Here is a 25359-nt window from a genome sequence, read left to right as displayed (position 1 = left end):
GGCTTTCCATTTCTTCCTGGTTCAGTTGTGGTAGTTTATATGTCTAGGAATGCATCCATTTCTTCCAGATTGTCAAATTTGTTGGCGTAGAGTTGCTCATAGTATGTTCTTATAATTGTATTTCTTTGGTGTTCGTTATGATCTCTCCTCTTTCATTCATGATTTTATTTATTTGGTCCTTTCTCTTTTCTTTTTGATAAGTCTGGCCAGGGGTTTATCAATCTTATTAATTCTTTCAAAGAACCAGCTCCTAGTTATGTTGATTTGTTCTGTTGTTTTTTTGGTTTCTATTTCATTGATTTCTGCTCTGATCTTTATGATTTCTCTTCTCCTGTTGGGTTTAGGGTTTCTTTCTTGTTCTTTCTCCAGCTCCTTTAGGTGTAGGGTTAGGTTGTGTACCTGAGACCTTTCTTGTTTCTTGAGAAAGGCTTGTACCGCTATATATTTTCCACTCAGGACTGCCTTTGTTGTGCCCCACAGATGTTGAACCGTTGTGTTTTCATTATCATTTGTTTCCATAAATTTTTTCAATTCTTCTTTAATTTCCTGGTTGACCCATCCATTCTTTAGAAGGATGCTGTTTAGTCTCCATGTATTTGGGTTCTTTCCAAATTTCCTCTTGTTATTGAGTTCTAGCTTTAGAGCATTGTGGTCTGAAAATATGCAGGGAATGATCCCAATCTTTTGATACTGGTTGAGACCTGATTTAGGACCGAGGGTGTGATCTTTCTGGAGAATGTTCCACGTGCACTAGAGAAGAATGTGTATTCTGTTGCTTTGGAATGAAATGTTCTGAATACATCTGTGATGTCCATCTGGTCCAGTGTGTCATTTAAGGCCTTTATTTCCTTGTTGATCTTTTGCTTGGATGATCTGTCCATTTCAGTGAGGGGAGCGTTAAAGTCCCCTACTATTATAGTATTATTGTCGATGTGTTTCTTTGATTTTGGTATTAATTGGTTTATATAGTTGGCTGCTGCCACGTTAGGGGCATAGATATTTAAAATTGTTAGATCTTCTTGTTGGACAGTTCCTTTGAGTATGATATAGTGTCCTTCCTCTTCTCTTATGATAGTCTTTGGCTTAAAATCTAATTGATCTGATATAAGGATTGCCATTCCTGCTTTCTTCTGATGTCCATTAGCATGGTAAATTCTTTTCCACCCCCTCACTTTAAACCTGGAGGTGTCTGCGGGTTTAAAATGAGTTTCTTGTAGGCAACATATAGATGGGTTTTGTTTTTTTATCCATTCTGATACCCTGTGTCTTTTGATTGGGGCATTTAGCCCATTAACATTCAGGGTAAGTATTGAGAGATATGAATTTAGTGCCATTGTATTGCCTGTAAGGTGACTGTTATTGTATATTGTCTCTGTTTCTTTCTGATCTACTACTTTGAGGGTCTCTCTTTTCTTAGAGGACCCCTTTCAATATTTCCTGTGGAGCTGGTTTGGTGTTTGCAAATTCTTTCAGTTTTTGTTTGTCCTGGAAGCTTTTAATCTCTCCTTCTATTTTCAGTGATAGCCTAGCTGGATATAGTATTCTTGGCTGCATGTTTTTCTCATTTAGTGCTCTGAATATATCATGCCAGCTCTTTCTGGCCTGCCAGGTCTCTGTGGATAAGTCTGCTGCCAATCTAATATTTTTACCATTGGTACGTTACAGACTGTCTTTTCCAGGGCTGCTTTCAGGGATCTTTCTCTTTGTCACTAAGACTTGTAAATTTTACTATTAGGTGACGAGTGTGGACCTATTCTAGTGATCTTGATGGGGGGTTTCTTGAAACTCCTGGATTTTGAATGCTTGTTCCCTTTGCCATATTGGGGAAATTCTCTCGCAATAATTCTCTCCAATATGCCTTGGCTCCCCTACCTCTTTCTTCTTCTTCTGGAATCCCAATTATTCTAATGTTGTTTCGTCTTATGGTGTCACTTATCTCTTGAATTCTCCCCTCGTGGTCCAGTAGCTTGTTTGTCCCTCTTTTGCTCAGCTTCTTTATTCTCTGTCATTTGGTCTTCTATATCGCTAATCTTCTTCTCTGCCTCATTTATCCTAGCAGTGAGAGCCTCCATTTTTTATTGCACCTCATTAAATAGCTTTTTTTGATTTCAACTTGGTTAGATTTTAGTTCTTTTATTTCTGCAGAAAGGGCTTTTATATCTCCCGAGAGGGTTGCTTTAATATCTTCCATGCCTTTTTCGAGCCTGGCTAGAACCTTGAGAATCATCATTCTGAACTCTAGATCTGACATATTACCAATGTCTGTATTGATTAGGTCCCTAGCCTTTGGTTACTGCCTCTTGTTTTTTTTTTGGTGGTGAATTTTCCCCCTTGTCATTTTGTCCAGGTAAGAGTATGTGAAGGAGCAAGTAAAATACTAAAAGGGTGGCAACAACCCCAGGAAAATATGCTTTAGAGCCAAATCAGAAGAGATCCCAAATCGTGAGGGGGGAGAAAGGGGATAAAAGGGGTTCAGAAAGGAAAAAAAAAACAACAAACAACTATTAAAAAAAGCCGATAAAAAATATAAAAAGGAAAAAATATATATATATTAGATAAACTATTTAAAAAATGTTAAAAAGAAAACGGTAAAAGTTAAAAAAAAATTTAGCAGAAGAAGAGAAAAAAAAATTGAAAAAGAAAAAAAATTAAATTAACTGCAAGGCTAAAGAATCATGGGGAGAAAGCCATGAGTTCCATCTTTGGCTTTCTTCTCTGGAATTCCGCCGCTTCTCCTTGGTAATGAAACTGCACTCCTTGGTAGGTGAACTTGGTCCTGTGCTGGTTTCCTCGTTGATCTTCTGGGGAGGGGCCTGTTGTAGTGATTCTCAAGTGTCTTTGCCCAGGTGGAGTTGCACTGCCTTATCGGGCCCGGACTGAGTAATCCGCTCGGGTTTGCTGGGTTTGCTTTTGGGAGCTTTTGTTCCCTGAGCGCTTTCCTTAGAGTTCTGGAAGACGGGAATGAAGGTGGCGGCCTCCCGGTCTCCGGCCCGGAGGAGCCGAGAGCCCGGGGCCCCACTCCTCAGTGCGCCCTTAGAGAACAGCGCCCAATTACTCCCATCACGCTGGCCTCCGGCCGCGCTCCGAGCTGACCGAGCCTGCGACCGGTTCAAGGTAACCCCGAGTTTAGAGCTCAGTCCTCTGCTCTGTCTCTGTACTGGCTTCCCTGTTCTAATACCGGTAAGCTCTGCAACACTCAGACACCCCCGATCCTTCTGTGACCCTGTGGGAATGAGGCCGTGCTGACCCCGCCTGGGCTTCACCCCCAGTTAGCCTCTGGAGCGATGTCCTTCAGCGGAACAGGACTTTTAAAAGTCCTGATTTTGTGCTCCATTGCTCCCGCCACTTGCCAGGAGCCGGCCCTTCCCCCCCGCCGTCTATCTTCCTGTCGCTTTGGATTCACTTCTCCGCCAGTCCTACCTTTCAGATAGTGGTTGATTTTCTGTTTCTAGAATTGCTGTTCTTCTTCTCTTCAATCTCCCGTTGGATTTGTAGGTGTTTGCAATCTTTAGATAGCTATTTAGCTGATCTCCCGCTACCTGAAGTAGTCTCAGCCTGCTACTTCTCTGCCATCTTGACTCCTCCTGGAACTTTTTTTTTAAAACACTGAAACACCATACATTCAGCTCTAGTTCATGCCTAAGGTCTAGTTTGTAATTACGATTTCTCAGAGGAGACATTGATTACCAGACTATAAGAAATGTATCATAGTGGACATAGTGGACATCACAGTTTTTGATTATCATTTTCTTCCCTCCAGATCTCCTTTTCCCATTTTATTTTCAGAGGTGGACCACTGGGGCTCTAGCTCAGTGGTAGAGCATTTGACGGCAGAGGTGGACCACTAACACTTTGATTTCTACACAGATTTTCAGAATAGAACTTTTATTTTTTTTAAAAGATTTTATTTATTTATTTGACAGAGATCACAAGTAGGCAGAAACACAGGCAGAGAGAGAGAGAGAGAAAGGAGGAAGCAGGCTCCCTGCTGAGCAGAGAGCCTGATATGGGGCTTGATCCCAGGACCCCAGGATCATGACCTGAGCTGAAGGCAGAGGCTTTAAACACACTGAGCCACCCAGGCGCCCCCAGAATGGAACTTATAAAAATATAAACCTGAAACATCATTTGTTGCTTAACATCCTTCATAATTTTTTATGGTCTTTATGGCTTAGGAGCTATATACCTTTGAACAAGTCCTATAAATCCTTTTATGATCTTGTCCTTATTAATTTTCCTATCATATCTGCTTTGATTCTTCCCTCATACTTTAAGTTTCATGCTATTGAAATAAATTTCCTTTAGACCCCAGAATGTGTCATCTTGTCTCCATAATTTTTGTCTTTGTACATGCTCTTTCACCTGTGATACTTTTTCTCTCCCAACTCCCACTTACTCTCGTTATATCTTACTGGCTTTCAAAATGTATGAACTGTGCTGATACCGTGTGGAGCCTTCCTTGAACTTACCTTCTCTATGTCAGTTTCCCCTTGGCTCTGTCTTCTGTTAATCTTTTTTGGCTTGGGTGCCCCCTCTCTATATTAATTTCCAGAATTTCTAAGTGAGTGTCCATCTGCACTTATCATTGATTATTTGTCTGCTTGCCCAGTTACATTGTAAATACCATGAATTTTAAGGTCCAGTTTCTAGTATACACCATCATTACCATTGTCATAATAATCTATAACAATTATTGACTATATACTAAACACTGTTGTTAAACATTTTAGGTTGCATTATTTTGTTTAATCCTAATAGCAACCTTTCAAGATATGAATAATTATCATTATTCCCTTTTTTCAGTTGAGAAAAGTGGAGACAGACTAGTTAGGTATCATGCCCAAGGTTAGGTAGCTAGTAAGAGGACATAGAATAATTTGAACCCAGGGAAGAGAACATGAACTTCTTTTTTTTTTGTCCTGCTGTTTTATGATGTTTAAAAGTGAATGCATATATACAGATAAAGCACATAGACTAGTACCTAACACTTAGTATTTAATAAACACTAGCTATAGAGTCAAAAGCTTTTTTAAAATATTTCAGCATATGAATGTAATATTTTAAATTATTTTTTTAAAAGATTTATTTGTTTGAGAGAAAGAGAGGGAGAGAGAGAGAGAAAAAATGAGCAGGAGAGGCAGAGAAGAAGAAAGAATCTCAAGCAGACTCTATGCTGAGCATGGAGTGCAGTGCCGGGCTTCATCTCACAAACCTGAGATCATGACCTGAGCCGAAATCAAGAGTCGGATGCCTAACCAACTGTACCACCCAGGCGCCCCTGAGTGTGATATTTTAGAAAAATCTGAAACTCAAGATGGGCAATGGAATAATTTCACCAGTAGGAGATAAATTACTTATAATATTTTTGTGTGTATTGTTTCCTTTCACATGCACTATTTATATAGATCCTATTTAAACATGCCCTTTTTGTTATGTAATGTTTTGTGAATATACATCCAAATTAGTGATTAATAAAGTCTGTCATCATTTGTAGTGGCTACATGGTTTACCATTATGTGTATGTACCATCATAATTTAATTTTATCTCCTGTTGAATATTTAGGTTATTTCCAATGTTTATTATCAAAAAATGTAGGACCAAAAATCCTCATATATTCACCATTGAGTGCTTGGGAGATAATAATCTTGAAAAATCATGAAAGTAGATGATGACCAATATCAGTGCACTTATATTTGCATAATTATACTTCATTTTAGAGTATCTCATGGAGGAAAAAAATTATAACAAATAATTTGCTTTCTTGTTATATATTTTTTATTAAGTAATACCAATCCACAACTCTCTTTTTTAGAATTACAGAATGAAAACTTAAAAGAATCAAATGAGAAGCAGGATCATTTGACATCAGAACTAGAAGATATTAAAATGTCTTTGCAAAGAAGTGTGGTATGATATAAAAACTGATTAGTGTGTGACAAGCCTCACAGTATGAATCAACAGATATTTATTGAATGCTAATGGACAAGGACCCAGAACTTCAAATAGAGAAGATAAAATCCCAGCTTACAATCTGCTTATAGTTTAATTGAAAACATTGAATAAAAACACATCAGAAGTATAATTAAAATACAAGATCATGCTAGATGTCAATGGTGATTCAGGCAAAAATTGCTATAGTAGTTCTAAAAATTAAAAGAACACTGCAGGCAAGGAAGTCTCCATTGGGAGGTTGGGACTATAGATTGGCTTTGGAAGAATGGTGTATTGAAATAGGAGTATTGAATGGGCATTTCAGATTGGCCAGTGTGGGGCAGTGGAGGGGGTTAATTGAATAAGGAGGGAGGGAGAGGCAGCAAATTATAGAAGCAGATGACTTCAGTTTTTTTTTTTTTTTTTTTTTTCTGAAGGCCCTTGGATTATAGCATCTATTTTGTACTTTGTTTTATTTAGAGTACTCAAAAGGCTTTAGAGGAAGATTTACAGGTAGCAACAAAAAAAATATATCAGCTTACTGCTGAAAAAGAAGCTCAAATGGAAGAATTTAATAAAGCTAAAGCTGGTCATTCATTTGTGGTTACTGAACTTAAAACTTCTATCTGCAACTTGAAAGAATTATTGACAACAGAACAACAAAGGTAAAAAATTTTTTTTATTTAGTTGAATAAAAACAACTTATTTGCAATATTCATTGTATTTTCATTGTCAACTGACTTCCTATAACATCTGTAAACAAGTCTCTCTCTTTTAAAAAAGATTTTATATATTTATTTGAGATAGAGAGAGAGAGAGAGCATGAGTTGGGAAAGGGGCAGAGGGAGAGGGAGAAGCAGACTCCCTGCCTGACGTCGGGCTTGATCCCATGACCTGAGCTGAAGGCAAACGCTTAATCCACTGAGCCCTCTAGGCAACCCCCATGTCTTTTTTTTAATGTAAAAAGTGGGAATACATTTTAAAAGTTTGTATTAGGTAAGCAGGTATCCTGGGAAGAGACAGCATGTATTCTCTAGGATAGTTTCCATGCATACTTTGTCACAGACTCAAGTAGACAAGCTCATTAAGTGCTGATGCAGTGATAGGACATATTTAATTAAACTGTGGATTATTATTAGCTTCGTAGAAATAACTTCATAGGGTGTGAGTTTGTTTTACTGGGTTTGTTTTCTGTAATCTTTCTGATATATAAAATTAGTAACTAGCCTGGAACAGTAGGTGCTCAAGCACTTTTATTAAATTAATGAATTAATGAATATGAGTAACTATAAAATATTCATTTGCATTTCATCTAAATAACAGCTTTTCTAAAATTGAATTAAAAACTTACCCTTTTTTCACTTTTTTATATTTGTATTTATAAAGCTGTGTTAAGAGGCCTAAGTGATTGCTTTTGTCCCATTAGCACTAGGGTTATTTAAGTCTGGTAGGATGAAAGAGAGGAACAAGCTTTTCTGTGAAGTCATGACCAGTATTTTTTCTTTACTGCTTATGTATGGTGGAGGAAGAAAAGCTAGATCTTCTAAAAAGCTCAGCTCATCTTATATATTCTTGGTTGCTCTATCCAAACAACTTTTAAATTTTGAAACTGTAAGTGATCTTAAATATCATTTGTTCCAATTACCTTAGTTTTATAGATAAGGAAGCAGAAAGCCAGAGGAATTAAGTGAATTGCACAATTCTCACATTTATATTGTTCCTAAGACAGAATTTGATGTAATAGTTACATATTCAATCTCTTTCAAAGTTCTAAGATGCATTCATTTGATTATCATCAATAGCTAAGTGATAAATTGTCACCAAAAGCTTTAAGACTTTTGTGCAGATGTAATTAATATACAGCTATGTATTAATAATATCTAATTTTGAAGTGTTATGCTATATGGCATGGTAGGTACTCAAAAAAAAGTTTCATAATTGAATGAGTGAATCTGTGCAAGATATATTTTTAAACTGCACCAATTGTAGTTACTAGATGAATTCTGATTAAAAGAATGTTTTACATTATAAACTAATATATTTTACAAGATTGGAAAAAAGTGATGATCAATTGAGAATACTTACTGTGGAGCTTCAGAAGAAATCAAGTGAACTGGGTAAGATTTAAAGAATAACATGTGTACATGATAATATTAGCCAATTATAAAAACATTAACTATTTCAGAATAAAATATAGTTTCTCCTCGGTCATCTATCAATAATGATTATTTTGTAATTTTAATTTGACTTTTCAAAGACAGAAAACTTAAACCTTAAGAAAGACTTAAGTTCCATTATGCAGTTCAAAGATAACCTAGAAGTGTCAGGAGGCTAAAAGATATTTGTAGTCTGTATTTCTTATTTTAGGATTTAGTGGAAAATGTCTTATATTTTAATTGAATTTTGAAATTTTATTGATTTGTCATGTTGGATTATTAACTATTTATAGGAAAATGCTATCCCATTTTGTCATATGGTATTGTTAATATTTAACAGATTTCATGGCCAAAAGAGAAGCTCTGTAGTTATTTTGTGAATTTAATTAGCTAATCCTAATAACTCCTATGTTTTATATTTATAGATATGTACAGATGTGGAGAATTACAAAGATAGAAAAACATTTTTCTTTTTTTTATTTTCTAATTTTGGTGAAAATTATTTTTAGAAGATTTATTATATTTTATTTTTAGAGAGAGGGAGTGAGTGAGCATGTGCAAGAGTGGGGGTGGGAGGCAAAGGGAGAGGAAGGTAATCTTCAGCAGACTGCCCCTGAGCATGGAGCCTGACACGGAGCTTAATCCCATGACCTTGAGATCATAACCTGAGCTGAGCTCAAGAGTTAGATGCTTAACTGGCTGAGCCACCCAGGTGCCCCCAAAAGAATTATCTTTATAAATTAAAATAACTCATGAATTAGCAGGTGTTTTTCTAAACTATCTACACAACTTTCTGTCAGCTTTATTATTAGCTTTGGATACTTGTGTAATTAAAATAATTGCAAGAAATTTTGTATTGGTAGGATGTTTGGTTGAAATTTTGAAACTTATTTATGCTTTTCCTTTGGCAATGCCTAGTTTCCTACTATAGATGAGACCAATCTTTGAGCATCCAAAATTGTACTATTCAATGATAAATAATTTCTTTGATGTTATTTTATATTAGAATGATTGTAAATGTATTTTTCATCTAACTTTTAAGTCTTCAGTTGAACGTTGTATATTAAGGAATAACTTAAAATATCTTTAATGGATTATTTATTTGTAATAATTCATTCTGATATTGAAATTAAATGGCCCTTATTATCAGATAAACAGATGCATAAGGTGATTTTTCTCATAACAGAGCAATATATTAAGAGATGTTTGGATAAGGAATTCTTCTAGAACTGTGAAGAAGTTCTGTGTGTGTTTCTTAGCATTATCTTAGGTATTGTGGGAACACATACAAGATATAAAATATCATGCTCTTGAGAAATCCCTTGTTATTGTGGGAGAAATGTTGAACACATAAAATCATTAGAACAGTGTTTCCAAAATGTGGGGATGAGCAAGACTTCTGTTAGGATAAGGGAAGGAAATATTGTAACTTTTTAAATTTTATGCTTTTCATATGTTTTATAATGAATATCATAAGACACATTTATATTTTAAAATTTATATGATTTATGAATAATATATTTGTGTTTCATACATACTTGTGTATTTGGGGTGAATGCTCACAGATTTGTTATTGCTGGAGAATATCTCGTTAATGCTGATGACAAGAGGAAGCCAAAGGTATCAGTGTGGTCTGCAGAACTGGAAAAGACTTTATAGAAGAGGTAGATTTTAAAAGTAGTCTTTAAGGTATAAAGAGGCTTTGGGTAGTTGTAGAGAATGGTGGTGGAACGTGGAAAGCATTATGTGTAGGAGAGCAGCATTACAGTGACATAAGTGCTCAGCATTAGCTTGGTTGAAAGTATAGTTCTCAAAATTAGAATCTTGGATGATAGGGGCGCCTGGGTGGCTCAGTGGGTTAAAGCCTCTGCCTTCAGCTCAGGTCATGATCCCAGAGTCCTGGGATTGAGCCCTGCATCAGGCTCTCTGCTCAGCAGGGAGCCTGCTTCCCTTCCTCTCTCTACCTGCCTCTCTGCCTACCTGTGATCTCTGTCTGTCAAATAAATAAAATCTTAAAAAAAAAAAAGAATCTTGGATGATATTCTTTTCTCTTTTTTTCTCCCTTATCTTTCATTTCTAATTGGTTATCCAGTGCTGCTGTTTCTAACATTTAATATCTAGCTCATAAAATCTAACTAATGTAACTTTATCTTTTGAATCATTCCTTTTTTCTTCATCTCCACAGACCTAGAACAGTTTTAGCCCTTATTTCTTCTTTCTTGGTTTTAGGATTCCAGCACATTCTCTTAGTCTACCAGAGGGATGCACGTGAGTAATGTAATGGAACACAAATTGTATTTGGCAGATTAATCATCAAACCATGCTTCAGATCACCCTCATTTGTCTTCATCTTTGTTCATCCCTTGTTGTATTTAGTAGGATACAAACAGAAGCTTTGCCTTATTTTCATAAACTTTTTTCTTAATGTAATAGTTCTTATACTTATTGCTTTATTTCCCTTTATGCTTTGCATTCGTCCTCGATGGCACATTCTTAGGCTTACATCTTGGTTAGAATAGCCCTCCCTCAGCCTCCATCATTCCCTCAGGAGTCTCAGTCATTGACTCATCCTAAGACCACTTTTTTCCCTCCACAGATAAAGCCTGTTCTACCTCTTATATCTTGGTATTAGGTCTGAACCACACACCTCTGACCAGTACTAATTGTATTAGTTTGAGAATCAGTATTTTTGTTTCTAGTCTTGTCTCTTTTTGATTCTCTGCACTGATGCTAGTGTGTTCCTTTAAAAATACAAATCTGATTATTCTGTGTTCTAAATTAAGAGTCATCTCATCACTTGAGTTTGAACTCTTTAAATATCACCTGTTGTTTTATTGCTCACTTAGAGAGTAAAGTAGTGCATGCAAAGCAAATTAAAACCAACTGTAAACACAAAGTTTTTGTCAATTTATTCTCAGTTTTTGACTTGGTACAGTTTGCTTTGCTTCTTCATATGTCTCCTTTCTTCAATTTAATCTGATGTTGCTCTAAACAGGTTTTACTCCTGTGGTCATTTTTCTGTATCTCTACCCATGTTTGCTTTTACTTGGTTATATAACAGATTCTCTCTAGTGTTTTGTATTGCTTCTTATTTGATTATTAGATTTAGACTTAGATGTTTATTCCTTGTTTAGCTTTGGATATTTAAGTAGGAACATTAAAGACATGGTCTTTGTGCTGATGATGAGATCTGTGCTTTATTTAGGAAGACATATAAAATAACAAATATTTAATTAAAAATGAGGATAAGTGTTATGAAGACAATGAAAATGAAACCATGTAAGAAAATAATAGGGCCTAATGTAGATTTGGTGATAAGGCATGACTTTTAGCTGACCTCATGAATAAGTGAGATTTAGTGAAGTAAAGGATATGAGTTGGAGAGAGCTTTTCAGTCAGAAGGAAACACATGTAGAAATGCTCTGAGTTGTGAAGGAGCTTGGTTAATTCAACTGACTGAATGAAAGCCTATGTGCCTGAATGCAAGAAGTGGTATGAAAAGGGTAATAAGTATGAGCTGATAAGGACAAAATCAGGTAGGAGCAAGGAAAGGAATTTTGATTTTATGCTAACCTTGAAGGAAAACCATTAAAAAATTTAAACTATTGAGATGACATGTTCTAGTTTATGTCTTTATAAGTTTTTTTTTAAGATTTTATTTATTTATTTGACAGATAGAGAGCACAAGTAGAGAGGCAGGCAGAGAGAGAGGAGGAAGCAGGTTCCCCACCGAGCAGAGAGCCCGATGTGGGGCTCGATCCCAGGACCCCGGGATCATGACCTGAGCCGAAGGCAGAGGCTTTAACCCACTGAGTCACCCAGGCGCCCCTGGTTTATGTCTTTAAAGGGTCACTGCAACTTCTGTATGGCAGATAAATTTGATGGTGGGTGGGGATTGCTTATAGTGAGGAAAAAGGTAGAATTGGAGAAATTAGATTGGAAGCTATTTGAGTGGTACAGGCATGAGAGAATATCTTTTAAAAGTGGAATCATGGGGCGCCTGGGTGGCTCAGTGGGTTAAGCCGTTGCCTTCGGCTCAGGTCATGATCTCAGGGTCCTGGGATTGAGTCCCACATCGGGCTCTCTGCTCAGCAGGAAGCCTGCTTCCCTCTCTCTCTCTCTCTGCCTGCCTCTCCGTCTACTTGTGATCTCTCTCTGTCAAATAAATAAAATCTTAAAAAAAAAAAAAGAGATAAAAGTGGAATCATATCACACTTATGCTAGTAGCATTTGGTGAGCTCATGAATCTAAGGACATTTTGTCTGTCTTCAGCTCTGAAATTTTTTCTCCTCTTATTTTTTCTTTTCTAGTGTCATCATTCTCTCTGTAAGTGCTGATAGGTGGATTTTAGAAAATTTGGCTCTATCCTTTGTATTTTATAATTTCTCAATTTTTTTTTCTCTTTTAGTTCTTGGGGGGGGGGGATTTGGGGAACAATTTTTTTTTTACTTCCCCCTGCTAATTCAGTCTTTATTTTGTTAAAGTTTTAGTTGTCAAATTTTGAATTTCTAAGAGCTCTAGGTGACTTATTTCATGGATATTTACTCTGTTGGAAAATACTATACTTAGCAAAATACCTACTTCTGTTTGCTTTATTAATTCCTTCTTGGATTTATTTTAGTTCTCTTAGTTGAATTTGGTGCCTCTCTTATGGTTTTACTTTTCTTCAGTAGTTGTTGATTCTTGATTATTTACTTATCTAAATATTTGATTATATGGGGTGGGGTGGGGAGAGATAAAAGGTATTATAAAGAAAGGTGGGCTTGGTAGCTAATCTTTTGGGTTTAGGAAATGTCTATCTTGCTTAGAGATCATGAGCTATTTGGGGCATTGCTGCATCACTTTGCCTCCAATTCCTAAATCTTTGATTAAAATTGAGGTGCACTGTGTGGTAGGAGGTATGGTCTAGGTGTTTCTCATAGCCTTCTTTGAATTAATGTTGGTCTTTCCTCTCCCTGCCAAAATTCTTCGACTTTTTGGTTTGTTTATGGTAGCCTGGTTTTATTAATGTTGTAAGTATATATATATATTTTGTCTTTTATAAAGGGATTGGGGGTAAAAGAATGTGGAGACATGCTCAGTCTACTGTCTTTAATCAGTCCTTGAGTTTGAAAAAATAAACTCTTTTTACCTAAAATGAAATGTTGTGGTTAAATAAGCTTTGCTTGTGACAGGTTTTTCTTTGAGAATATGTGGTGGGATTTTATATTTTGTTGATTTTTTCCTTAAAAACTATGGGCAATTATTATAAATTTTGTGTTTATTTTTAATGTACAGAGTCTGGGAAACTTGCAGCAAATCTCTTGTATCTCCAGTTATTAAAAACCCTTAACAGTAAGGAAGGACAGTGTTTCAGATAGAATAAAATTTTAGGTGACAGCTAGACATAATTTGGGAATTTTGTAGGCAGTTAAAAAAAATCTAAGGAGAAAAAAGCAGGAGGTTTGAGTTGGAAATGTTCTAAAATTAATTAGCCTAATACTGAATTAATAGAAGATAGAAAGAAAAGCATTGTAGAGTGTTATTTAGGATAGAAAAAAAGAAGGGTGTCAGCAATGAAAATAGGAACAAGAGTTAGGACAGGAAATGCAAATAATGCAACGTCTTGAAAATCAAAGGGAGAAAAGTAGAGTAGTTTAATAGCATCAAATGCCAGAAAGCTCCAGAATAAAGAAGACTGAGAATTTTACCACAAAATGGTTATTGGTGATCTTTGAGATCATAGTTTGGTTGATGTAACAAGAGGTGTAATTAATGTAATGAGATAGGCATTAGTTTTGCCTGGAGCTAAAAAAGAAATGTATACATAACAAACACAAGTTTGCCTGCAAAGTAAGAAATTTGACGGTAGTATGAAAGGACAGACAGGTCAATCAGATATTGTTTTGTATTCAAATAGATGTTTATAAGGGAATTTAAAGTTTCCTGTAAGAGAGTCCATGTATATTGGTAACCTAGCGACTTAAAATCTCAGAGGAGGTAGGAATATTGAGGTCCAGAGTACAATGGTCAGAATTAGCTTGAGAAAAGTGGATCACTTCTCCTTTTTGTTTGGAGCAAAGATTAAAAAGTAAGATACTTAGTGATGCAGTAAAGGTAAAGCCACGTGCTATGTAACCTCATTCCGAATATATTTTTATATAGCTCCATTGCTTATTTTGGTTAATGAACTTGAGTTCTTTTGGTTGTGGAATTCTACTTTCTAGAAACATTACTATTAATATTTATCATTTTTGCATAGTCCCATTTAGACGTCCTCTATGCTTTATGGTGGTTTAGTTTCATTAAACCATCTCTGGTTTTTTCCCTTTAAAATGATGATATTCTTATTTCTTACCTCTTCTTTCCTGTTCTTTTAATCTGATTTTTAATACCTTTTTATTCTTTTGTTTATTTTAGAAGAGATGACTAAGCTTAAAAATAACAAAGAGCTAGAACTTGAAGAATTGAAAAAAATCTTGGTAAGTACATAATTTCTCTTATTAGTATAGAGCAGTTACTTTTCAAAATAATATTGAATCCACAGACTTAGACTCTCACACTATAAATGTTTTATATTAGTGTTTTCAGCTAAAATATAAAAAAATACATTTGTGTTTTAATAAAGCCACATTCTTATCATACCAAATTTAATATATTTTGAAAATTTTCTTGATGAAGGTGTTTCTATTATTTGTGTGTTGGCAGTACATTTAAGTAAGATCAAGTATGTGTGTGATGTTATTGATTTATTGATAGTAAATTTGGTATGCTTGTGAAAACTTTGAGCCAAAAAGCTACAGTTTTGGGGAAGATTTATATGTTATATATTCCGTAACTATGTTTAGTGTTCAGATAGAATCATGTTTAATGAATTTGTTAGGATAGGTTTTTTTATTTTTTTAAGATTTTATTTATGTATTTATTTATCAGAGAGAGACAGAGAACACAAGCACAGGGAAAGGCAAGCAAAGAGGGAAGCAGGCTCCCTGCTGAGCAAGGAGCCTGATGCAGGACTTGATCCCAGGACCCTGGGATAATGATCTGAGCAGAAGGCAAACGCTTAACCGACTGAGCCACTCAGGCGTCCCTAGGATAGGCTTAATTATGTTTTAATTGTCTACAACATGTGGAGCATGGACAACAAACTTTTTTAAAGGACTAGAGAGTAAATATTTTAGTCTTTGTAGCCTATATACAGAATGTTAATTCTCTTCTCCTCCTCCTATTTCCACACCTTCCCTCCCCCTTCTTGTCCTCTGCTTCTCTTTATTTTTAGCAACCTTGTAAAAATGTCAAAAATGTAAAAATTATTCTTAGATCAAGGGCCTACAAAAAGAGACTGTAGGTTGATTTTACCTAGTAGGCTGTAGTTTGTTTATAATTACAGATATTTGATTTTGGGTTTAACCTATTGTATCTCTACCTGATTTTGCAACTCCTAATTCTTCCATCTCTTGGGAATCATTATTTCCAAATTCTTTCTCCATTGAATTGCTTTGCTTCAACTCTTGTGAATAATAATGTTTACATTGCTTTCAGATTTGATAATGCATACTTATTATTGTTGTTGTTGTTGTTGTTTAAGTCGCAACTTGAATATCAGTTTGGTAACCTCTTTTGATATTATCTATAAACCTCTCTTATCTAGTTTAGGTCTGTATGGCTTGTTCCTATAGCCACCTGAACTTTTCCTTTATAGCACTTAACACAAGTGGAATTAATTTATTTTTTTGTATCATTGTTTAAAACTTTATTCACCTTTCTGAATTCCCCTTACTTAGCACAGTAGGTGGTATATAGTAGGTCCTCAGTAAATAGTGGAATGAAGGTATGCTCCCATAAGGGCTAAGGACCCATGTCCTAATTTCCTTGTAGCTTTAGTACTTGCTTAGTACAGTGACTGACACTTTATAAATATTTGTTGAATGAATGAATAGTAAGCATTATTTTTATTATAAAGATTCACTCCTATGCAGATAAGGATTGGTTTAGGGTTTTGTTATATTTGGACAGCAATAGAACACAATTATCGGGGTGCCTGGGTGGCTCAGTGAGTTAAGCCCCTGTCTTCTGCTCGGGTCGTGATCTCAGGGTCCTGGGATTGGACCCCGCGTCAGGCTCTCTGCTCAGCAGGGAGCCTGCTTCCCCCTCCCTCTCTGCCTGCCTCTCTGCCTACTGTGGTCTCTGCCAAATAAATAAAGTTTAAAAAAATTTTTTTAAAAAACCACAATTATCTTGGTCTTTAAAAGGACAGTTTTAAAGTCTTTAAAGTTTTAAAGTCTTTAAAACGATAGTTTTAAAGTCTTTAAAACGATCGTTTTAAAGTCTTTAAAACGATAGTTTTAAAGTCTTTAAAACGATCGTTTTAAAGACAATATCGTTTTAAAAGACAATGTTTCAATTGCTATCCAACTCTTTACTTCTTAGCTATATGACTGAGCAAATTAACTAAACTCTCGATGCCTTAGTTTTCCATCTATGAAATAGGGAAAATAATTATATATATGTAATGGGGTAGTTGTAAGAAATAAATAAAACAATATATTTGCCCATTTAACAAACATTTTGAGTTTCTGTTCTGTACCCTGAGGGTACAGTTAGGAGCAAATGGTTGCATATGCTGCTTTCATGTATCTACGTCATGAAATATCACACTTAAATATAAGCAGTCATTCAAAGGTGATATTAAAATGGTGACAAAGGCAATAAAGGAAAGTGCTAATAAAGGCAGTGGTATGAGGTATGAGGTCTTAAAGGGACTTGAACTAGTTGGTTAGGTCAGAAGAGCCTTTTTTTTTTTTTTTTAAAGTAAAACTTGAACTGAAATCCAGATTAGGAAGGGGGAAGAGCTTATCAGGTAGAGGATATATGTGTAAAGTTCCTTTGATAGGAAGGAGTATGGTGTGTGTAATGTGGAATGAAAGGAGAGTAGTACAAAATGAGGCTAGAGAGTTAAGGTAGTAGGAGCATGGTAATTCATGGCCTTGTGAATCCTATCAAGATGATTTTAGGGATCCTTGAGTGGCTCAGTCAATTAAGCAGCTACCTTTGGCTCAGGTCATGATCCCAGGGTCCTGGAATGAGTCCCACATCAGGCTTCCTGCTGAGGGGAGAGCCTGTTTCTCCCTCTCCCTCTGCCTGCTGTTACCTCTGCTTGTGCTCTCTCTCTTTGTCAGATAAATAAAATCTTTAAAAAAAAAAAAAGATAATTTTATATTTATTTTAAGAGGAATGGGAAGTTCTAAAGAATTTCAGTAGGGAGTGACTTGGTTTGTGTTTTGAAAAGCTCATTTGGCTTGGAATATTGAGAACAGTATATTAAGGTAGAACAGTTAAGTACACAAGGGAGAGATGATTATAGCTTAGGCTGGGAGGTGATGGTGAGAAAAAAATGGATGGTTTTGAGAAATATTTAAGATTTAAAGATTTAAATACTTTGGATTGATCTAGGGGGATATTACCATTTGTTGAAAAGATTCCTTTTTCCATTGAGTTGCTTTTGCACATTTTTAAAAATCAATTGGTCATATTTGTGTGGATCTGTTTCTGGACTATTTTTTTTCTTGATCTATTATCAATTTACCAATGTATCAGCATCTTAATTAGTATAGCTTTATGATTGATCTTAGATTTGGGTAGTTTGATTCTTCCAGCTTTATTATTAAAAAGTTTTTAGCTATTCTAATTCCTTTATCATATAGCATTTCAGCTTGTCTGTATCTGAGAAAATCCTGCCAGAATTAAGATATAATTGTGAGAAATCTATAGATCAAGTTAAGTTGAATTGCTGTAATTACTTATGTTGAGTCTTCTAACACATGAACATGGTATCAATTTGTCCATTTGTATAGATCTTCCTTGAATCTTTAATTAGCATTTTGTAGTTTTCAGTGTACAGATCTGTACATGTTATATTTGTACCTAAATATTTCCTTTTTTGAAGGTGTTTTAAATGTACTTAAAAGTATTTTTCCAGTTGTACATTGCTGTAGATAGGAATATGATTGCTTTATGCACTGACCTTGTATCCTGCAGTCTCACTAAAATCATTTATTAGTTCTAGGAGTTTTTTGCACATTTCTTATCATTTTCTATGTAGAGAGTCATTTTGTCTGCGAATAAGGACAATTGTAGTTCTTTTATTTTTGTCTAACTGCACTGGATCAGACTTCTAATATGATGTTCTTGAATAGGAGTGGTGAACATGTACATCTTTGTTTTGATCTTAAGGAAAAAACATTCAGTGTTTCACCATTAAGTATGTTAATTATAGGGGTTTCTTTTGTAGAAGTGCCCTTGCATTCCTAGTTTTTTGACCGTTTTTTTGATTATGAATCTGTTGAATTTTGTCAAATGCTTTTTCTATGTCTACTGATACGATCATGTAGTTTTCTTTTTTAGAATATTAATATGGTGTAGTACATTGATTTTTCAAATATTGAACTAGCCTTGCATTCTTGGGATAAATCCCAGTTGGTGTGGTATATTTTTCTTTTTCTTTATTGTTGAATTTGTTTTGTTAATATTTTGTTCATTTTTAATTTAGGGTTCATGGGAAGTCTATAGTTTTCTTCAATTGTCTTTGTCTGGTTTTAGAATAGGCTGTTCTTGACCTCAGAAAATGAGTTGGGAAGCATTTCTTTCATTTCTGTGTTCTGGAAGAGATTGTGTAGAGTTAGTATTATTTCTTCCTTAAACATTTAGTAGAATTTTCTGGGTGAAATCATCTGAACTTAGAGACTCTTTTTTTGGCAAGATTATATTTGTTTGTTTGTTTATTTATTAAAGATTTTATTTATTTATTTGAGAGAGCGAGCGAGCAAGCAAGAGGGCACAAGCAAAGGGAGCGGCAGAGAAAGAGAGAGAAGCAGGCTCCCCACTGAACAGGGAACCCGATGTAGGGCTGGATCCTGGGACTTCAGGATCATGACCTGAGCTGAAGGTGGACACTTAACTGACTGAGCCACCCATGACCCCTTGGCAAGATTTTAAGTGATGACTCTAATGTCTTTCATTATTGTGGAACTATTCAGTTTACCTATTTTATCTTAGATGATTTTGGTAGTATGTGATTTTTAAGCAATCCAGTCCATTTCATTGAAGTTGTCAACTTTCTGTGCATGGAGTTATATGTAGCATTACTTGGATTTTTTTTTTTTATGTCTCTGGAGTTTACAGTGTTTGCCTTTACTTTCATTACTAATATTGGCGATTTGTGTCTTCTTTCTTCTTTACAGTCTTGATAGAGGTTTATTAATTTTTAAAAATTTTTTAATTTTATTTTTTTAACTTTTATTTAGTTTTTAAATTTCTTTTGAGTGTTCCAGAGTTCATTGTTTATGCACCGCACCTCACCCAGTGCTCCAATACAAAGTTTATTAATTTTACTGATTTTTTTCAAATAACCAGATTTCTCTTTTGTTGATTTTTCCTGTTTTTCTATTTCCAGTTTCATTGATTTCTTCTCTTTATTATTTCCTTCCTTCTACTTGCTTTGGGTTTATTTTGATCTTTTTCTAGATTCTTTAGATGATAAAAGATTGCTGTTTTGAGAACTTGCTTTTCCAATATGAGCATTTAGTGCTATAAATTTCCTTTAATCATCTCCTTAGCTGCATTCTACAAATTTTGTTATATTGTATATTCATTTTCATTTAGGTTAAAATATTTTCTAATTTCTCTTGATTTCCTCTTTGACCCTGGGGTTATTTAGAAGTCTGTTATTTAATTTTCCTGTGTTTGGAGATTTTCCTGTTTTTCTGTTATTTCTGTTATTCATTTCTAGTTTAATTCCATATGGTCAGAGAATATACTTTCTTCTTTAAATTTGTTAAGAATTTAGTATCTTAGTAAATGTTCCATCTGTACTTGTAAAGAATGCGTACACTGCTATTGTTAGGTATATTGTCCTATAAATATCAGATTCAGTTGATTGATGGTGTTTGAAAATCTTCTGTGTTGTTGATTTTTTTTTTTGTCCTGTTCTATTATTTACTGAGAGGTATTAAGAGCTCCTATTTTGATTTAGTAATTGTTTCTTTCTAATTATGTCAGTGCTTCACATATTTTGAATTTCTGTTATAAACCTCACATTCATACATAATTATTATATCTTCCTGACATATTGACCTTTGGTCATTATTAAATATCTTTGTCTCTGATAGTATCCTTTTTTCTTGATGAATGTTTGATTTTCATGGTGTATCTTTCAACCTGTATTAGTCTTTATATTTGTAAATACTTATATATATGGATATATGAAGCCTATATATAAATGAGTCTTTCTATGCACTATTGCTAGTTAGTCTTTTAGATCACAAATATGATCATGTTGTATGCTGTATCAAAATTTTAAATATCTCCACATTTCCTATTGATAAAATTCAGACTCTTTAAATATAATAAGTAGGTTTTTAAAGAAAGTTTTATATTCAGTTTAGTTAACATATAGTGTATTATTAATAGTTTCAAGGGTAGAGTTTAGTGATTTGTTAGTTGCATATAATACCCAGTGCCCAATACATCAAGTGCCCTCCTTGATGCCTGTCACCCAATTACCCTATCCCCCTTACCCACCTCCTCTCCAGCAATCCTCAGTTTCTTTCCTAGACTTAAGAGTCTTTTATGGTTTGCCTCTCTCTCTGTTTTTATCCTATTGTATTTTTCCTTCCCTTCCCCATGTTTATCAGTTTTGTTTCTTAAATTCCATATAGGAGTGAAAGCATACAGTATTTGTCTTTCTCTGACTGACTTATTTTGCTTAGCATAATAACCTCTAGTTCCATTCACATTATTGCAAATGGCAAGATTTATTCTTCTTGATGGCTGAGTAATATTCCATTGCATATGCACCCCATCTTCTTTATCCACTCATCTGCTGATGGACATGTGGGCTATTGTGGACATTGCTACTCTAAACATTGGTGTGCATGTACCTCTTTGAATCACTATATTTATAACCTTTGGATAAATACCTAGTAGTGCAATAGCTGGGTTGAAGGGTAGTTCTGTTTTTAACTTTTTGAGGAACCTCCATACTCTTTTCCAGGATGGCTCCACCAATTTATGTTCCTACCAACAGTGTGAGAGAGTTCCCCTTTCTCTGAATCCTCACCAACATCTGTTGTTTCCTGAGTTGTTAATGTTAGCCATCTGACAGGTGTGAAGTGGTATCTCCTTTTGGTTTTGATTTGTATTTCCCTGATGCCAGGTGATGTTGAACATTTTTCCTGTGTCTATTAGCCATCTGGATGTCTTCTTTGGAAAAATATCTGTTAATGTCTTCTGCCCATTTCTTGATTGGATTTTTGTTTTTTGTGTGTTGAGTTTGATAAATTCTTTATAGATTTTGGATACTAACCCTTTATCTTATCTTTTATGAATATCTTCTCCCATTCTGTAAGTTGCCTTTAGTTTTGTTGATTGTTTCCTTTGTTGTGCAAAAGCTTTTTATCCTTAAGTAGTCCCAGTAGTTCATTTTTGCTTTTGTTTTCCTTGCCTCTGGAGATGTGTCTAGCAAGAAGTTGCTGCGGGCAAGACCAAAGAGATTGCTGCCTGTTTTCTCTAGGATTTTAATGGACTTCTGTTTCACATTTAGGTCTTTCATACATTATGAATTTATTTTTGTGTATGGTGTAAAATAAATGGTCCACTTTCATTTGTCTATATGTGGCTGTCCAATTTTCCCAGCATCCTTTGTTGAAGAGACTGTCTTCTTTTCATTGGATATTGTCTCTTGCTTTGTCAAAGATTAGTTGGCCATAGAGTTGAGGGGCCAGTTCTGGATTCTCTATTCTGTCCCATTAATCTATGTGTCTATTTTTGTGCCAGTACCATACTGTCCTAATGATTACAGCTTTGTAATATAGTTTGAAGTCTGGAATTGTGATGCTTCTTCCAGCTTTTCTTTTTCAAGATTACTTTGGCTATTTGGGGTATTTTTTTGTTCCATACAAATTTTAGAACTGTTTCTGGGGTGCCTGGGTGGCTCCGTCATCAAGCGTCTGCTTTTGGCTAAGGTCATGATCCCAGGGTCCTGGGGATTGCTCCCCACATCAGGCTCCCTGCTCCTCCCTCTCCCTTTGCTGCTCCCTCAGCTTGTGCTCTCTCACTCTTGCTGTCAAATAAATACCATCTTTAAAAAAATTTTTTTTAGAATTGTTTGTTCCAGCTCTGTGGAAGATCCTGGTAGCATTTTGATAGAGATAGCACTGAATCTATAGATTGCTTTGGGTAGCTAGACATTTTAACAATATTTGATCATCTGGTCCATGAGTATGAAATATTTCCATTTCTTTGTGTCTTCCTCAATTTCTTTCATAAGTGTATAGTTCTCAGAATACAGATCTTTTACCTCTTTTGTTAGGTTTTATTCCTTAGGTACTTATGATTTTTGGTGCAATTGTGAATGGGATCGATTCTTTGATTTCTCTTTCTGCTGCTTCATTGTTAGTTTATAGAAATACAACAGATTTCTGTGCATTGATTTTATATCCTGCAACTTTGCTGAATTCCTATATCAGTTCTAGCAGTTTTTTGGTAGAGTCTTCTGGGTTTTCTACATAGAATATCCTGTCGTCTGGGAAGAGTGAAAGTTTGACTTCTTCTTTGATCGTTTGGATCCCTTTTATTTCTTTTGTTGTCTGATTGCTGAGTCTAAGACTCTAGTACCATTATACAACAGTAGTAAGAGTGGACATCCCTGTCATGTTCCTGACTTTAGGGGAAGAGTTCTGTTTTTCACCTGTTGAGGATTATTCACTATGGTTCTTCCATGTATGGCTTTTATGGTGTTGAGGTATGTTCCCTCTATCCCTATATTGTGGAGGGTTTTTATCAAGAAAGGATGCTGTATTTTATCAGATGCTTTTACTGCATCTATTAAGAAGATCATACAGTTCTTATTTTTTCTTTTATTAATGTGATATATCATGTTGATGGATTTGTGGATGTTGAACATCCCCTGCAGCACAGGAATAAATCCCACTTGGTCAGGGTGATGACTTATTCTTTTAATGTACTGTTGGATCCTATTAGCTAGTATCTTGTTCAGAATTTTGGCATCCATGTTTATCAGGGATATTGATAATTTTCCTTTTCAGTGGGATCTTTGTTTGGTTTTGGGATCAAGGTAATACTGGTCTCATAGAATGAATTTGGAAGTTTTCCTAACATTTCTAAGTTTTGGAACAGCTTCAGAAGAATAGATATTAATTCTTATTTAAATGTTTGGTAGAATTCCACTGGGAAGCTATCTGACCCTGGACTCTTGTTTGTTGGGAGATTTTTGTTTACTGCTTCAATTTCCTTGCTGGTTATGGGTCTGTTCAGGTTTTCTGTTCCTGTTTCAGTTTTTGTAGTTTATATGTTTCTAGGAATGCTCTTTCTTCCAGATTGCCTAATTTGTTGGCATATAATGGCTTATAGTATTCTTTTATAATTGTATTTATGTGGTGTTGGTTGTGATCTCTCCTCTTTCATTGGTGATTTTTTTTTAAAAAGATTTTGTTCATTTGAGAGAGAATTGGGGGAGAGGCAAAGGCAGAGGGAGAATCAGACTCTCTCCTGAGCTGGGAGCCTGTCCTGGGGCTTGATCCCAGGACCTGGAGATCATGACCTGAACTGAAGGCAGCCGTTTAACCAACCGAGCCACCCAGGTGCCCCTCATTAGTGATTTTTTAAAAAAATTTGGGTCCTTTTTCTTTTCTTTTTGATAAGTCTGGTCATGGAGTTACCAAGCTTGTTAATTCTTTCAAAGAACCAGTCCTGGTTTTGTTGATTTGTTCTATTTTTTAAAAAATTCCTATGTCATTTATTTCTGCTCCTATCTTTATTATTTCTCCTCTCCTGCTGGATTTAAGCTTTATTTGCTCTTCTTTTTCCAGCTCTTTTAGGTGTAAGGTTAGGTTGTGTACTCGAGAGTTTTCTTCTTGAGGAAGGCTTGTATTGCTATATACTTCTCTCTTAGGACCACCTTTGCTGCAGCCCAAAGGTTTTGAAATGTCATATTTTCATTTTCATTTATTTTTATGTATTTTTAAATTCTTCTTTAATATCCTCATTGACCCATTCATTCTTTAGTAGGATGCTTTTTAATCTCCTTATAGTTTTGGACCTTCCAAATTTTTTCTTGCAGTTCACTTCAAGATTCATAGCATTATGTTCTGAAAATACCCATGGTACGATCTCAGTCTTTGTACTGGTTGAGTCCTTATTTATGACCTAGTATGTGCTCTGTTCTGGAGAATGTTCCATGTGCACTTGAAAAGAATGTGTATTCTGCTTTAGGATGAAATGTTCTGAATATATCTGTTAGGTCCATCTGGTCCAGTGTGTTGTTCAAAGCTCTTATTTCTTTGTTGATCTTCTGCTTAGATGATCTGCCCATTACTCTAAGTGAAGTGATAAAGTTCTCTATTATTCTTATCAATGGGTTTATTAAATTTGTTATTAATTGATTTATATATTTGGCTGCTCCCAAGTTGGAGTCATAAATATTTACGATTGTTAGATCTTCTTGTCAGATAGACCCCTTTAATATAATACAGTGTCTTTCGTCATCTCTTAGTAAGTCTTTGGTTTAAAATCTAGTTCATCTGATATAAGAATGGCTACTCCAGCTTTCATTTGATGTCCATTAGCGTGATAAATGGTTCTCCAGCCATTATTTTCAATCTGGAGGTGTCTTTGGGTCTAAAATGAGTCTCTTGTAAACAACGTATTGATGGGTCTTTTTTTTTTTTTTTTTTTTAAATCCATTCTGATACCCTATATCTTTTGTTTGGAACATTTCGTCCATTTACATTCAGAGTAATTATTGAAAGGTATGAACTTAGTGCTATTGTATTACCTGTAATATTGCTGTTCCTGTAGGTTGTTTCTGTTCCTTTCTGGTCTTTGTTACTTTTGGTCTCTCTTTTTGCTCAAAGGGTCCCCTTTGATATTTCTTGCAGGGTTGGTTTAGTGTTCACGAATTCCTTTAGTTTTTGTTTGTCTTGGGAACTTTCTTTTTCCTTCTATTCTGAATGACAGCCTTGCTGGGTAAAGTATTCTTGGCTGCATATTTTTCCCATTTAGCACATTGAATATAACCTACCAGTTCTTTCTGGCCTGCCAGGATTCTGTGGACAGGTATGTTGCCAGCCATGTGTGTCTACCCTTGTTTGTTAAGGACCTCTTATCCTAAGATACTTTTAGGTTTTTCTCTTAATCTTTGTAATTTGCAAGTTTCACTAAAATAGGTTGAGTTGTTGACCCATTCTTGTTGATTGTGAGGGTAATTCTCTGTAC

The 25359-nt window shown here is 35.1% G+C and overlaps 1 protein-coding gene across 4 annotated transcripts in view; it reads left to right on the top strand.

Moving 5' to 3' along the window:
- Positions 1-25359, top strand: part of SYCP1 (synaptonemal complex protein 1) — a 149333-nt gene that overhangs the window by 62558 nt on the left and 61416 nt on the right. For all 4 annotated transcript variants that reach the window (XM_047726411.1, XM_047726413.1, XM_047726409.1 and 1 more), the window contains 4 exons: positions 5814-5908; positions 6413-6597; positions 7982-8049; positions 14488-14549. In XM_047726411.1, coding sequence (XP_047582367.1) covers positions 5814-5908; positions 6413-6597; positions 7982-8049; positions 14488-14549 — 410 coding nt within the window. The remainder of the gene's footprint in view (positions 1-5813; positions 5909-6412; positions 6598-7981; positions 8050-14487; positions 14550-25359) is intronic.

Source organism: Lutra lutra, chromosome 4 (assembly GCF_902655055.1).
Source record: "Lutra lutra chromosome 4, mLutLut1.2, whole genome shotgun sequence".
NCBI lineage: Eukaryota > Metazoa > Chordata > Mammalia > Carnivora > Mustelidae > Lutra > Lutra lutra.
Note: the sequence above shows the minus strand (reverse complement) of the source record. Positions and strands in the feature narration are given on the sequence as shown.